Genomic DNA, 16,047 nt, shown 5'->3' with positions numbered 1-16,047 from the left:
TTTGTTCCATATCTATCTATCCCACCGAAGTTTGTATTGCAATTATCTCCACCAAAAGCAATACATTTAGACAAGTGATCATGCCGGCGAAGCTGTGTTATTATCAGTTCGGTAATAGTGTCAGATGTCTCGTTTTTAGTGTTTCAATTTCAAGCACCTTAGTAGTGATTCCATTTTTTTTATATCAAAATATTGTATAATCAGCGGGAATAATTTTGTGCTTCCGTGATTACTAGCATCAGTAGCCACACTTATGAATGGTACATCTTGTAAATCAGTCTTAAATTGTTCAACCGACGAAGGGCTCAGCACTCCGGAGGCGATCGCAGTTGCTTTTGTTCGATTGCATGTAACTTTTTTGCAGTATCTGACGTCGAAAATAATTCGCGATTGAGAGCACAAGTGCAGTCCAATGAATTAAAAGACATATGATGACTTACTGTATGATAGACGAGAGCGCCTTCCGCTGCTGAAATAAGGAGGTCTTCCGATGTCGATCTCACAAAATATGTTTTAATATTCGAAGTACTTGACTGATTTTTTAAGTTTGTTTTGTGTTTCAGCGTATTTAAATGCTCATTTAGGTCTGTAACGCCTTTGTTTGCGATTGAAATACTCGTAGAACAAACGACACATAAATTTTTTTATTTAAAAACCCAGTCTACAAATGAAACCTTCCCCGGATGCCCTCTAAACTAGGACAAATCCGGGGAAACCCGGACGGATGGCAACCCTATTTCTATTGAGTAAGATAAAGTATTTTTTGCATTGATTACTATCTTATGAAAATAAATTTTCGAAATATTTGGCTGGTTTGAAACTGGTTCTAAAATTTCATAATTTTGAATAAGGAACAAACTCTTAATTCTCTCTCTCCTGGGGAACAAATCCAATACGCAGAATATTTGTCATTTATTACTTACTGGCTGTTATAATAAGTTTACAAAACATCATGCGATCGTTGTATCAGTTGGCTCCACCTCCCTGCGTGTGGGAATCAATGTAATGTTGCGCAATGGAAAAATTTGAACAGAGATCAAAGGTTCCGACCACGAGTGAACAATTGCTGTAAACTGTGACTTAAATAAGTCATACGATTTAAGTTTATCTTTGCCAACACCAAAGTCCGTCAAAATTCAAGTTAACTAGTCCATCTATCTGCATGACATGAAAAATTACTAAAAACAAAGTTACAATGATTATTTTGTGAAACACTGTTCCTACTGTCACAATAACTCGTTTTGTAGCACTACAAAAAGTAAAAATTTTTTATAATAATAAAGTGACATTAGTATCATTACCTATTTTGTGTTCATTATCTTTGTACTGAAGTGACATGTGTAAGGTGTTTGAAGTTTGAATCTCAAATTTCAAGTCTTGGTTTGACTCATCGTAAAATTAACTATAAAATATGAAATATACATACAATGACCAACTGTTTGATACTAAAAATTTCTAAAAAAAAATCAATTGTATCACTGTAAATTATGATATACCTAATAGAGTCTCTTATAAACACAAGCTACAAGAAGTAATTTCTTAATAATTCACATTTATACAAAATTTACTCTGTGACATCGGAAACAGATTCACAAAATAACTATTTCAGCAACGTTTTTGGTAAATTTTTATACAGTTTAACTCATGGCTGACAGACTGAAATTTATAGCTAACATTGGATATTTGGTAGGTATTGGGGTAATCAACCCCCTTCACATAAGATTATGGAATTTAGAAGAGAAAGAAAAATCAGTTTCAACCTAAAATACACATACACCCAATAATATCAGAATGCACAAACTCATTTTAAATTTTATTAGTAGTGTCAAGAATCAATTGAAGGCGCCTACGGGAATGAAATACTTTAACAAATATTATGTTGAATTATGCTAAGCAAATACTATAGCGTTATTTTTGACGAAACGACAGATGTTGCCACGCATCACAAATGTCTATTGACTCACAAGAAAGTTTGTTAGGATTCATTGACTGTCATGCTAGTAATTAAGAAAGTACGACGCATGAGACCTACTTTGGTGGTGAAGTACTGGATAATACTATAACAACATTATAGGGCCTGATACATGCAACTTATTGTTAGGTGAACAAAAGGGAGTTGTTACAGTACTGATGATGCTGTTCTTCATATGTAATTGTGTCTTTGGGGACAATTGAAGGTTTATACTTTATACCCTATACATTTATACCGTATAAGTTTGTTTGAGGACCTGACATTTTTAGTATGTAAATGTGTATTTGGGGGTCACTGGAAAGGTATATACGGGATATGTTTATACCGTATATGTTATACAGTTTAAACTTATATTGTCCCCATATAAACACTTATCCATATATATACATATATATATATATATATATATATATATATATATATATATATATATATATATATATATATATATATATATCTTAACTTTTAATTTACTGGAACCGTGTTTTTAAAAACTAACTTTATTTCTAACATAAATTCTACCAACAACTTCAATTACAAGACTGATATTTTTTATTACAAACGTGAATTAAATAATCTTTTGGTAAACACAAACTAAGCAATTTTACAATAAAATAAGTTCTTAATCAGCACAATATACTGTCCACCTAAGGGCAATGACGTAGGTGACACCTCCCCCTTTAGAAGGAAGCTTCTCCTGGAAGCTGGATCCCATCTTCTGTTGTCTGCGGGTGATTCTTACTTGTCCTTCCTGAATGTTTCCTCTTATACAAAATCCACAAGAAGGCCAATATCAATGCTATATAAAGAAGAATAGTCCAAATACTGGGAATGTGAAAATTAGTGTTTTCCGTGAATATTGGCGTTACCAGTTGATTTGGAATATCCTTTAATTTTAATCTTTTTAAATCAATCTTCATTGGAGAAACGTGTAATTGATTTAATTTCAAATTTAATTCATTTATTACAAAAGGTTGTCCAAACGTTTTTTGTTGAAATATTAACTCTTGGTTCCTAAATATAATTTTACATGATGAATTTTCTATTAAATAAATGCCTTTAAGAGTTCTCACTTCAGTTTCTTGCTTACATTTTATGATTAATTTTTCTTCTACGGGAAATATTGCCAAAAATTGATTTATCTCCGGAATAATTTCAATGTGATTCTTAATTATTTCAATTTTTTGTATATTGACAATATGTAGAATTTCCTGCTAGCAATATGTTTTCTTCGCATCCATAATTATTATTGTCTTGCAAATGGTTAGGACATTGAAAAATATTGCCGCGAGTACAAATGTCATTTAGAGGTTTAATGACATTATTTGATTTAAGTAAAAATTTTGAATTAGGTATTCTGATTCAATTTCTGTAGGTATAGGTAACATATAAAAAAGATTAAATAAAATATCATAGTTAATGGGTATCGATAAAAAATATTGTATTTGATTATTTTCTACTTTACAAACTACGTCTATGACGGCTTCAAATTCTAAAATATTTTTATGTTTTAATTCAAAGGGTAATTCCGCTTGGTAGTAATAATGTACTTTTAGCAACTCTACAAATAAATCGTGAGATTTTATAATACTTGGATGTAACGTTCTAAGTTTACAGAAGGTCAAGGAATTTTCAACCGTTTCTAAAATGTCTTGAATTTTTGTTTTTAATAATTTTTCATTATACTGAATGTCCTGAATTGTCTTATTAAAATTATCAATTATTTGGTGACTAACAGAATATTGCATTCTTATTTGATTTTGCAAGTTTTCTTGGTTTTGTTTTAAATGTTCCATAATTGAATTAATTCTTTCTCCATCTTCAGAGTCCAAGTTTCCTGTAATTATTTTTACTATTGACCCAAGACCGTTAATTAACCCTCTCTTTGGTCTATCTAAGGTAGAATGAATATTATTGTTATAAAACTTTATCCATACTATTCCTAGAGTACTCTATTATATTTACAATATTTTCTGTTTCAGAATGAAAAAATGTATTATTAGACATATTATTTTTAACGTGATTATATTGTATACTTAACTTATTCTATTCTACGAGTAATGGACTTAAATTATAAAAATGAACAAAAGTATGACTGGCTTTCTGCAGCTTGGCATATCCAAGATTTATGGGAAGTATTCCCAAGTTATGGGTAACATCTTTTATATTGACTGTTGCGTTTCGGCGGTGACGAACCTAAAATAAATTTATAGGGAGTCTTTTTAGGACGTTTTATGTTTGAAAGATTAATATTTTCTGAAGTATTTTTGTGTCTAGTAGCGATTTTAGCTGTTTTTAGTCGGGTATTTTTGCTTTTGATTTTTTCACTTTTATATACAGGGTGTCCCAGAAATTGCACGCCAGGCTGACACGGGAGGTAGATCAGCTTTAGATCTATCAAATAAAAGCAACATGACCTTAGTAAAAGTTTTTTAGTTTTCGAGATATTAACACTTTTAGGTTTTTTCAGAAAATCTCTTTTTGCCCTATTTTTGTCTGTTATGGGCATAAAAAACCTCTAATTTATAATTCTTTTTTTTCTGGGCTACCACTAATAGTTGGTTGAGACAACCCAGTATTCATTTTAATAAAAAGTAGCACGACATTAACAAAAAAAAAACAACTCAATCTTACCTTTTGTTTCAAAGCGAAAACCTTAACTAAAGTTTGGTTAGCGACTGTGAAAAAAAAAATGTACCAGACTGAGTCAGAAAATGTTCTCAAAAACTAGCCTACTTAGTGCTCTTTAAAAATGGTATAATATTCATAGAATTATAAATTAGAGGTTTTTTATGCCCATAACAGACAAAAATAAGGCAAAAAGTAGAGATTTTATTGATTATTATTTTATTTATTATTATTTTATAGACTTTTACTGAGGTCATGTTGCTTTTATTTGATAGATCTAAAGCTGATCTACCTCCCGTGTCAGCCTGGCGTGCAATTTCTGGGACACCCTGTATATTTTTGGTTTTACCTTGTGCCTGTTTATTACGTACATGGGCCTTTCTCTACTAACTGGAAACTTGTCTATTGACAGTTGTCCCAACCCTATTTTTCTAGAAAATTAAAAATATTATATGTTAAGTCGATAGATAGTTATAATATAAGTACATATAAACAAGAAACCATTGTAATTTTCCCTTATTTTTCGAATTATAGGCAATTTTGTAAAAAAATGCGACAGAGGACTGTTTTGCCACCCAGAGGACTGTTTTTTCCACCCAGAGAACAGTTTATGTCAATGTTTATATGAAGAAAAATGTATACACTATGTATACACTTTAGTGGGTATTGTATCTGGTAATTCTTCACGGTTTTTATTTGCTTTAGAGATTACTTTTGATTTATTCTCCTGTAATTTTTTATTTAAATTCGAGTATAAAATTTTCATTTTATCTTTATGATTTTGTATATAATTATTAACTACTTGTTGATCAATTTCTATATCGGAAGGTGTGTTACTGGTTATGTGTCCGGTAATTATTTCGTTTGGTTTCAATTTTGTACGTATATTAAGTTGCGGCAGCTTTTTTAGGGGGGAGCGCCCGGACTGGTACCATAATTTTTTACTATTTAATTGCTAATTTATTACCAAAAAAGCGATTTTATCGCTCAAGCGGTTCACGAGAAACTTGACTCCCCCCTACCTTAATATTAAGCTACGGCAGCCATATGCATTATCTCGGCAACGGTGAAAGCTATCGAAACGAGCTTAGCGCGATAATTTATTGCTAATTAATTGCTGAAAGATGGCATGGGTCCCGGATCCCGAAAACCACCCCCAAGACTCGAACTCGACAACCCCTCGGCGGTCTTGAGCTACGGCAGCCCGAAAACGCTATCTCGGCGACGAAAATAGTTACGGACGCGCGCTCTTCGGGGTAATTTATTGCTGAAAGATGGCATGGGTCCCGGATCCCGAAAACCACCCTCAAGACTCGAACTCAACAACCACTCGGCGGTCTTAAGCTACGGCAGCCCGGAAACGCTATCTCGGCGACGAAAATAGTTACGGACACGCGCTCTTCGAGGTAATTTATTGCTAATTAATTGCTGAAAGATGGCATGGGTCCCGGGTCCCGAAAACCACCCCCATGATTCGATCTCGACAACCCCTTGGCGGTATGAAAATAGGCCCTCTAGTCGTTGAATTAACGCATTAACGTTTTGTTTACTCTAAAAAGATAGCTTGAGTTTAAAAATGTTTTTTTTCTAAATATTATCGAATCGTAAATTTTACAAAATGTAGATAAAAAAAACGAAAAGAATTAAAATTCTCACCAGAACTCTTTTCATTTCACCTTTATAAATTTTTATATAAATATAAATGTACAGAACTGGAACAGAAGTTATGAAAAACTTATGCAATCAAAATAATTATTTACCTGTTTGCAAATATTCGTAGTCATTACACTCATAATTACTATACTTCACAGTTTGCTAGCATAGAAATTCCATTTTTGAAATTTGTTCTGGACTTGTTAGACAATGATTTGAGCGCTCGATCATATACATTAAGAGCACAAGTTCTCAGTGACTTAATACCTCCAGAACCGTCGAAAATGAATAGTAAGACCAACTTGAATATTATAAAATGTCAAAGAGAAATTGGGTGGATGGCCAGGCAACTCTTTAAAACTGATGACCAAGAAGACTGTCTTAGTGAAGATGAAGGGAGTACTAAAGAAAGTAATAATAACGAAGAAAGTAGAAATGATAGAAGTGTCGACGAAGACATCAACAGAAATAAACATGATGAAAACAAACTTTCATTTCTTTGTAGCATTTTGGAAAAAAACAAGTGCTTGAATAACAAATGTCCATACAAGAAAACTAATAGAACTATAACTTATGAAATAAAAGATGATGATTTGAAAAATTCTCATGAAAATACATTTATATTAGATTTCTGCGAGATTCCGTCCAGTAAATGTCCAAATTGTTTTGGAAAAACTAAAATCTGGATAGATAAAATAAGTAAATAATTATTTATATTTCTGAGGCTTTCCGGCATAACGGCAAAAAATTGTAATTATTTGATTGTAGGTGAAATAATGATGTTTAGCAAAACATTCAATTCCGATTGAAGGATTTTCACAAGAAAATCAAAAATCCTTTGAACGATACTGAGCCCCTATATCTCACTGGAGTGGTCGGATACATTGGTCCATCGGGTCCTCCACGAGTATTAAGAAAATCAAATGATGCACTTCTTGATCATGGTGAGGATGAACCACTTGGACATTTTACATTAGTTACTCCTATCGCCGAGGAAATGGATGTTGGATGGCAGCCGATGATAATGAGAAAAATCAGAAGACAAAATATTGTAACGACTTCCATAAAGTAGTACCAAGATTGATTATGTTTGCTAAACGAAGAGATGAAGTAAAATAAAGTTGTCGATGTTCTGTTGTTGACTAATGTAAAAGTGCTTTATTGTCAGAACATTTTTAATTCATTTCGCTTGTCCCTATTATCGTAATTAATGATGAAATTTGTGGTTACAATATTACCAAAGTCTCGTTCAAACGATAAATTCCAATATTTACAAATTGATCGTAATTACAACTTTTGCTTTATAAATGTGATATTTCCTTGCGCTATATACCTAGCGCCCATTCGATAACAGCACCACTTAAAATATAAAAATCGACAAGGAGGTATCCCGACGTAGATTGATGAAAAGTCTATAGTTTTTCATGGTACAAATCGAAAGTATAACTGCTAAGAATAAACCGGAATTTGAAGTGGCTTAGCTGCTGTAGGTATTTTTGCTCACGGCCTTCAGCCCGCAGACCATCTAGTAAGCACATACCGTTTATCCCGAAATGAAAATTTTTTCCGACTTTGCGGGTACAATAGCGCAGTGATTTTTAATCTTACGCTCGTAAAAAATAGAAAAACAACAAGTTGAAAGAAATTTAATTGTATTTTTCACAAACATCAATTTTTTTAATAAAAAATTATTATTTATCGCGTATATTAATAAACTAGAAATGGCAATAGTTTTTTTGAACTGTATTCATGTTTCGAAATGATCTTCCCATGCTTTAGAATAAGGTTACAATCGATTTAGATGTTTTCATAAATGGATGATTTTTATCAATGTTCAGAGTGACCGGAAAGACAGCACGTTACTTCGACGACGAGACGGTGCATTTCGTGATTATTGACACAAAAAAGGCAATTTTCTGACGTACAACGTAGTCTTAAAAATTGATTAAGTATACAGCTGCCGTAGCTCAAGACCGTTAGTGGTGAGCTAGTCCGGCGCTTGGGGGTGGTTTTCGGGATCCGGAACCCATGCCATCTTTCAGCAATTAATTAGCAATAAATTACCCCGAAGAGCGCGTGTCCGTAACTATTTTCTTCGCCGAGATAGCGTTTCCGGGCTGCCGTAGCTTAAGACCGCCGAGTGGTTGTTGAGTTCGAGTCTTGGGGGTGGTTTTCGGAATCCGGGACCCATGCCATCTTTCAGCAATTAATTAGCAATAAATTATCGCGCTAAGCTCGTTTCGATAGCTTTCACCGTTGCCGAGATAATGCATATGGCTGCCGTAGCTTAATATTAAGGTAGGGGGGAGTCGCGTTTCTCGTGAACCGCTTGAGCAATAAAATCGCTTTTTGGGTGATAAATTAGCAATTAAATAGTAAAAAATTATGGTATCAGTCCGGGCGCTCCCCCCTAAAAAAGCTGCCGCAACTTAATATACGTCAATTTTGTTGCAGAATGAACGCTATTATTATAGGCTAATAATGCCTAAAGTATTTTATTTTCAATAGTCTCATTTTTAAAATCTTTTTGATTATTCAAAAGTCTGACGTGTTCAATAATCGTAGAGTGAAATCTTTCAGCAATTCCATTCGATTCTGGATGTTGAGAACTTATGAAATGAATTTTAATTTTATGCGTTTCTAATAGTTCTTTTACAACAGAATTTTTTAACTCAGTTCCATTGTCCGAAATTATTTGTTCTGGTATACAGTGGTGTGTAAAATATTTAATTAGACTATGAGCTACCTCTATTCCTTGTCTAGATTTTAATTCATACATTTGACCATATTTGGAAAATGAATCTATTTTCGTAAGAAATTTACTATTTTCTAAGGTTATCGTGTCTAAATGCAAAATTTGGAAAGGTTTAGTAGCTGTGGGGGTAACATTAAAAAATGGTTTTATTGGTTTTCTATCATATTTGCTTAACTGGCAAACTTCACATTTGTTTATATAAGTTTGTATAGATGCTCTTTGATTTGGCCAGTAATAAAAAGCTTTTAATTGAGTTTCAGTTTCATCTAGTCCTCTATGATTAGTCTTACCTTTGTGGTAATTTTGAATTACTTCTTTAATTTCATTTATAGGAACATCTATTAATTTTTTATTACATTTAACAAAGTCAATTTGAGAATCTTGAAAGTGATTTTGTAGAACGACACTGAATTTTTCATAAATTGGGTCTTCGAAATAAATAAAATATTTAGATTTTGGTACAATGTATTCTTTCACGAAATTAATGACATCTTGCTCAAAATTGTTTTTAGATAATCGCACAACAATTCTTTGTTTATTTTCATATAGTTTCATAATAGTAGGTACGGCTCCTTCGAAATTTACTTCTGAAAATATTAATTGATTTTTACCAACATTTATCGCTGAATCTGAAATTGGTATACCAATTACAGGATTTTCCTCATTTGTATGAACAGTTATATCTTCGTCGTCATTCTCATTATTATTACTTTCATTATCTGTTTCAACCATTAGCGATACATTATCATCGGGAGTTGATGAGAGTTTTTTATTAAATTTGTCCATATAAACTAATAATTTTTTAGAACATTGAGGTTCTTGTAATTTAGTTTCATTGATATTTAGTTCAGTTCTAACTTTCGAAACATCAAATTTAGCATTTTCACAATAAATTTCATTAAAATTTGGGTTGAGGGTTTGTTCGTATTCGTCGAATGTCTCAACACTAATAGAAGGGCTTAAATCTACTCGAAAGTTGGACTCTGAAGGATTTAAAATTGTACATAAAGCTATATTATTTTCAACTTTTGTTAAACATTCAGGGATTTCTTATTTCCCAATTCGTGTATATGGTATAATTACATTACCATTTTTTACATTTTCAATATTTAATTTAATTACTTGTTCACAACGTGGAGGCACTACTATACAATTCGTGGATCCAGTTTTAATGTCAAAGTAATTCAATTTAATTTGACTATAAGGAGTCATAAGCAAATTATTATTTAAATCGATAAATGCATTAAGTATTCTTAAATTATCCAATCCTAACAAACAATCAAAATGATCGTGAAATTTGAAAACGCAATATTCTAAATTGAACGGTTGCCTATAAATAAACATTTTAGGTATTGGAATGAGTGTGCAGAAATTTTGTTGACTGCTACCAAAGGCAGATTTTACATGGAAGGGTTTTTTGACAAAAGATTTTTTGAAATATTTCTCAGCAACTGCTGGTGTCACAAAGGATCTTGTGCTACCAGTATCAATTAAAACTTTAAGATTTTGTTCTGGAAAAATTATATAGGGTAACACGCTTTCTGATTTATTTAAGTTTAATAATTCGATCATGTTTGGTGTCTCTAAAAAATTATCGGATTCATCATTAGTGCAATCAGAATCGTCTATATTATGGAGTTTTATGGATTGTGTTGGAACCTATTTTGATAATTTTGAGATTGGGGTCTAGATGTATTTCTTGTAGACATACTCATTGGAGTTGGATTTGGAAATCTTTGGTTCTGATTGGGTTTAAAGACATTTTGACCATTATTAGAAAAGTTTGTATTATTCCTATTAGAAGGAATATAAGAAGTTGATGGACGATTTTGCGGGTTTTGTGCGGAATTTCGATTAGTATATTGATAATTCGGAATAGAATTTTGCCTAGGAGGTGGCTGCTTATATCCTACATTTTTTTGGAAATTGGTTTTATTTTTATGTGAATTATTTTGCGTATTCAAGGATGAAAAAACATTTTTCGGATGATTATTCTGGGTCATATAAACTTGAAAATCATTTGTAAGAACATTTAAAGCAATATTCAAATTTTCTGGATTTTTCGTACGCATTAATGTGCCTAAAGGTTCCTTTAAACCGCGTAGCAATACTCTGAAAGCCAAATTTTTAAAATAATTACCCAAAATTAAATGTTCACTAACATTAGAGTGTGTCGTGAGATAAGAAATTTGAAGATTTAATAAATGTTGAATTCTATTATAAAATTAGAAAGGCGTTTCATTACCTTGTTTCATTTCTGAAAGTTCTATATTTAAAGTGTAAATATCTCTTTTGTCAGCGTAAGTATTAAGAAGTGCATCTTTTAGATTTTCCCAAGTTCTTATCGTACAAGAAGAAATGTTTATGGCTGCTTCACCTTTTATTTTTGCTAAGATGCTGGACATCAAATATTCGTTTTGAAAATCCTCTACATCCACAGTATTATAAAACTTACTTACTAATTTTTCTGAAATTTCTATAAATCTAGGAAGTAAAGCATTGTTTCCATCAAATTCGGGTATCATATCAAGATACTCTTTTTTTTAAATAGGTAATTGTGGAGTAGCCATTTTATTAAAATTATTCGTAGGAAAAAGTTTTGGTGATGCTAAGTTAAATTTTATTTTAGTATTAACAGAGTTTGAGCCTGAATTTGAGTTAATCGAATCAGAATTTGAGTCAGATTGACTATCCTACTGACTGCGCCACTTAACTTTTAACTTAAAAACTAACTTTATTTCTAACATAAATTCTACCAACAACTTCAATTATAAGACTGATATTTTTTATTACAAACGTGAATTAAATAATCTTTTGGTAAACACAAACTAAGCAATTTTACAATAAAATAAGTTCTTAATCAGCACAATATACTGTCCACCTAAGGGCAATGGCGTAGGTGACACCTCCCACTTTAGAAGGAAGCTGGATATATATATATATATATATATATATATATATATAAAATCAGTTATTCCTGGACTTTATAGAATCTTTAAGCATGATATTGGAATAGCATACAGTCAAACGCCTCAAATTTAATCTATTTTTACCAAAGTCAAAGATAAAACATTAATCAATGAATTGCCTAACATAGTATATAAAATCCCATGTTTAAATTGTGACAAAAAATACATTGGTTAGTCGAAAAAGTCACTGATCAGTAGGATAACTTTCCACAAGAGTGATAGCAAATTATATCCTGATAGATGTTCATTAGGGACTCGTGTATATCATGAATGATACATTATGTAAGAATAAGTTTTGACAACTGAAAAAAACTACAAAAAACGTTTATTTTTAGAAACAACATGTATCGCCCAAAATGATGAATGTAGTAATAATAAAACTGATTTAAATAACCTTAGGGTAATTTATGCATATCTTTTAGATTTTGGAAAAACAAATTATATAAAAATTCAACGCCATTAATAATCAACTAAATTTCCACTCCAATTATAACGACTAAGCCTATAAAATTCATTGGCATTCATATTCTAACCAATGAATATTCAACTGCATTCATAACCACCTATAATCGGGCCGATCGGTAGTGAGAGTGATTAAAAACGCGTGATCGGCTCATGGGATGCTAGTGGTACCTTTTATAACAATTCGTATTGGCTGGAGCAATGTCTGAGAAAGTAAAGTTCACACAGCTGCACGTTACATAAATTTATTATTATATTCTAAAATTTTTATATTAATAATTATTTTAAGCTTTTGTTTTATTATGTTATTAATTTACTTAAATATTAATTAAATAAATTAAAAATTAAACTACATTTCTAACATGCGCTTTTACAGTAAGAATTATGTTAAACTGTGTTTTGAAAGAAAAAAACGTAATAATTAATTGGAGAAGAAGATTTCTAAGGGATATTAAAAAATTCGAGGATGAAGGAAGAAAAATATATTATCTTGACGAGACTTGGGTAAATGCCGGTCACACGGTGAACAAAGTGTGGACTGATACTACAGTCTTAAGTGCACGAGATGCATTTATACGTGGCCTTTCAACGGGCTTAAAAAACCCGACGGGCAAAGGACAAAGATTAATAATCTTACATATTGACTCCGAGAATGGTTTTGTAGAGAATGGTCTAGATATGTTTCCATCCAAGAAAACGGGTGACTATCATGAGGAGATGAACTCAGATAGGTTCGAAGGTTGGTTTAAGGGAATTTTAAATAAACTTGAGGACGGATCAGTCATTGTAATGGACAATGCATCCTACCATTCCAGAAAATTAGACCAGTGTCCCACAAGTTCCACAAGAAAAGCGGACATACAACAGTGGTTAAGGGAACGAAATATTAATTTTGAAAACAATATGGTGCGGGCAGAACTATTGGCATTGGTTAAAGAGAATCGACCATTAGTCCAAAGATATGTCGTTGATGAGATGGCCAAAGAGAAAAATAAAATTGTTTTACGATTGCCACCTTACCATTGTGAATTCAATCCAATTGAATTCATATGGGCACAAATCAAGGGTGAGAGGGCAAGGAAAAACACAACATTTAAAATTAGTGATGTCCAAACTTTATTTACTAAAGCTTTAAATAATGTTACCCAAACCAATTGGAGTAAGGCAATCTAACATGTCCGCTTTTTTCGAAATAAAATGTGGGACATTGATAATTTAATGGAAAGCAAGTGGAACCTCTAATAATAAATTTAAGAGCTGATTCGTCCTCGTCGGAATCAGATTCCGATTTAGATTAAAATAAAAATTCATCCGCCCTTATATCCCTCTCAACCACCTTTTTTGAAAACAAAGAATTTATTCAGGAAAGGACCTTGTGTTGTTTATAAAGATTATTATTATTATTATTATTTATATCGTTTTGTATGAATTTACTTTATAACCTTTGATACGTATTTGAATAAAACATATAGCACAACATTTCTTTCTTAGATATTACTTTACAGTATTAGGTACCCTTACATTTTTATTTAATATACCATAAAACCGTCTAGCTATTTAAGGTTAGGGAAAACAAAATTTCGATAAAAATAATAATTATATATATTTATAGATACTTTAAAAAAAATCAAGGCAACGTGTGAAATATGTAGGTATAACATTTAGTAGTTAACTAAGTGAACGAAGATTTTAATTTATGAATGCTATGCAATTGATAAATAAAAGTATTATTTATATGATATGATATTGAAATAAGTATTTAAAATTCAAATAAAAATGTTGTGTATGGTGTGATTCAGGCTTACAATTTCTCTCTCACGCACTATGCACGTGATTACTCTCTGTAATGAGCGGCCACATTAAAATCTATTGAAATTTAACGTTATCCATAAATTTACCAATCAATATTGAACATCATTCACTACAACTTATCATTATCTAACCTATAAAAATTCAACATCATTCATAATCTTACCAATTAAAAATCTTATAGTAATCAGAATCAATATTTCAATTAATCAAAATTTCTATCCATATGAATATTGAATTTTGAATCTTATGAGTTTGAAAATTTATGAAAGCATTAATTCTATCGGAAACCACCGAAAATCTTAATTAATTATTGTAAGTAAAATATTATTTTTACTATACATTTATACATATTTATCAATGTGTCTAAAATATTTCTTCAGTTTTTGAGATAGAATGAAAAATGCATCTATTTATTGAAATTCAGATTAACCCTTTTTGATTTCTCTGAGATAAATATGGCTTGTTTTTCACAACTCAATCAAAAATCTGTAAATATTTTCATTTTAATTTTATATCACACAAGATATTTAATATATGCACTTTATCAATATGAATTAAACTCTAATAAAACTTACTTGTATCATGGGCAAAAAAGAGCACAAAAGCTCCCCGAGGACCCAGTTTCTTATGAGCAGTACATACAAAGAAAGCGGTAACACTATAACACACTTAAAAATGTCACTTATAGCGTTATTCAAGAGAAAACTGTATGTTTCATCTTTATACAATTTTTTGTTAACAATATACCCGCACATATAGAGATTTCCAATGACTCCAACACAAATTAGGGCTCCGTAGAAGAAGATAATATAGGGATAAGAATAAGTGAAAACAGTTTTCAAGTGCGGTTTCCGTAAATCCAAATCAGTTTCATTAATTCCCAAAATCAACGATTGTAGTATTTCCCAAATATCCGGTGGCATATGATCCATTGGATTGGTTCCGTTTTCTACACGACTCATTTTTGTATTTGAATTCTCGTGGTTACATCAAATTTACGCGTGTTGAGAGGTTTCAAACGTCGTTGTGTAACGTTAGACGTTCGAAGCGAAACTGGAAACTCTATAAGGATCAAGGAGTTCGGGGATTTGTTTTTCATTGCGCGTAAGCTTCGTAATTTTATACTTTAACATTAAATAGGTAGCGCCGAAAATCTGCGCGATTCACAGTTAAAATCATTTGTCTATAATTATACAAAATAAATATTTATTCAGTTTAGCAGAAACCTCTGTAGTACTCTCATAATTAAAAATATATTCCAACTTCTGAGTTTTGCGCGGAGCTATAAAGATTATACGCACCAACAACTTTCTAATTTGTGAACTGATATCTTTTTTAAGGTTTTTCCACTCAATTCTTAATCAGAAATTTTACGGTTTCTTCGTCTAATGGGGAATTGAAACTAGTTTTAATGGTAGTAGTGTAATTTCCTATAATTTTATTAGCTATTACTCTCTTACTTTTCAAAGATATCATTCAGCTATAGTAGCGACTACAGAACTCCATGTCTAAAGTGTACATATCTACATTGGCATGAACAAGATTAGCCAGAGGTAATGAGGGTCATTGGAAATAGAGCCTCTATCCCTCTTGAATTTGTAATCTTAGGAATCCACTTATCTATTTTAGTATTATCGATTCAGTTCTATTGTTTAACAAGCTTACTGAGCTTTTTATTGCAACATGGCACAAACGATCTTTTGATATGAAAGCATAGTATTGATTGTTTAAAATGCTTTCTCATTTCGTCGAAACCAACTGCATAACGAATTTCATAGAAAAGTCGCTAGAGGGAA

General features: G+C 31.5%; 1 protein-coding gene across 1 annotated transcript in view; it reads right to left on the bottom strand.

The window, feature by feature from the left end:
• The window catches only part of LOC130901654 (prolactin-releasing peptide receptor), a 404,435-nt gene extending 389,160 nt beyond the window's left edge, over window positions 1-15,275 (bottom strand). The window contains exon 1 of the mRNA XM_057813176.1: window positions 14,827-15,275. Coding sequence (XP_057669159.1) covers window positions 14,827-15,213 — 387 coding nt within the window. The 5' untranslated portion in view covers window positions 15,214-15,275. The remainder of the gene's footprint in view (window positions 1-14,826) is intronic.
• Between the last annotated feature and the right edge of the window lie 772 nt (window positions 15,276-16,047).

Source organism: Diorhabda carinulata, chromosome X (assembly GCF_026250575.1).
Source record: "Diorhabda carinulata isolate Delta chromosome X, icDioCari1.1, whole genome shotgun sequence".
Taxonomy (NCBI): Eukaryota; Metazoa; Arthropoda; class Insecta; order Coleoptera; family Chrysomelidae; genus Diorhabda; species Diorhabda carinulata.
Note: the sequence above shows the minus strand (reverse complement) of the source record. Positions and strands in the feature narration are given on the sequence as shown.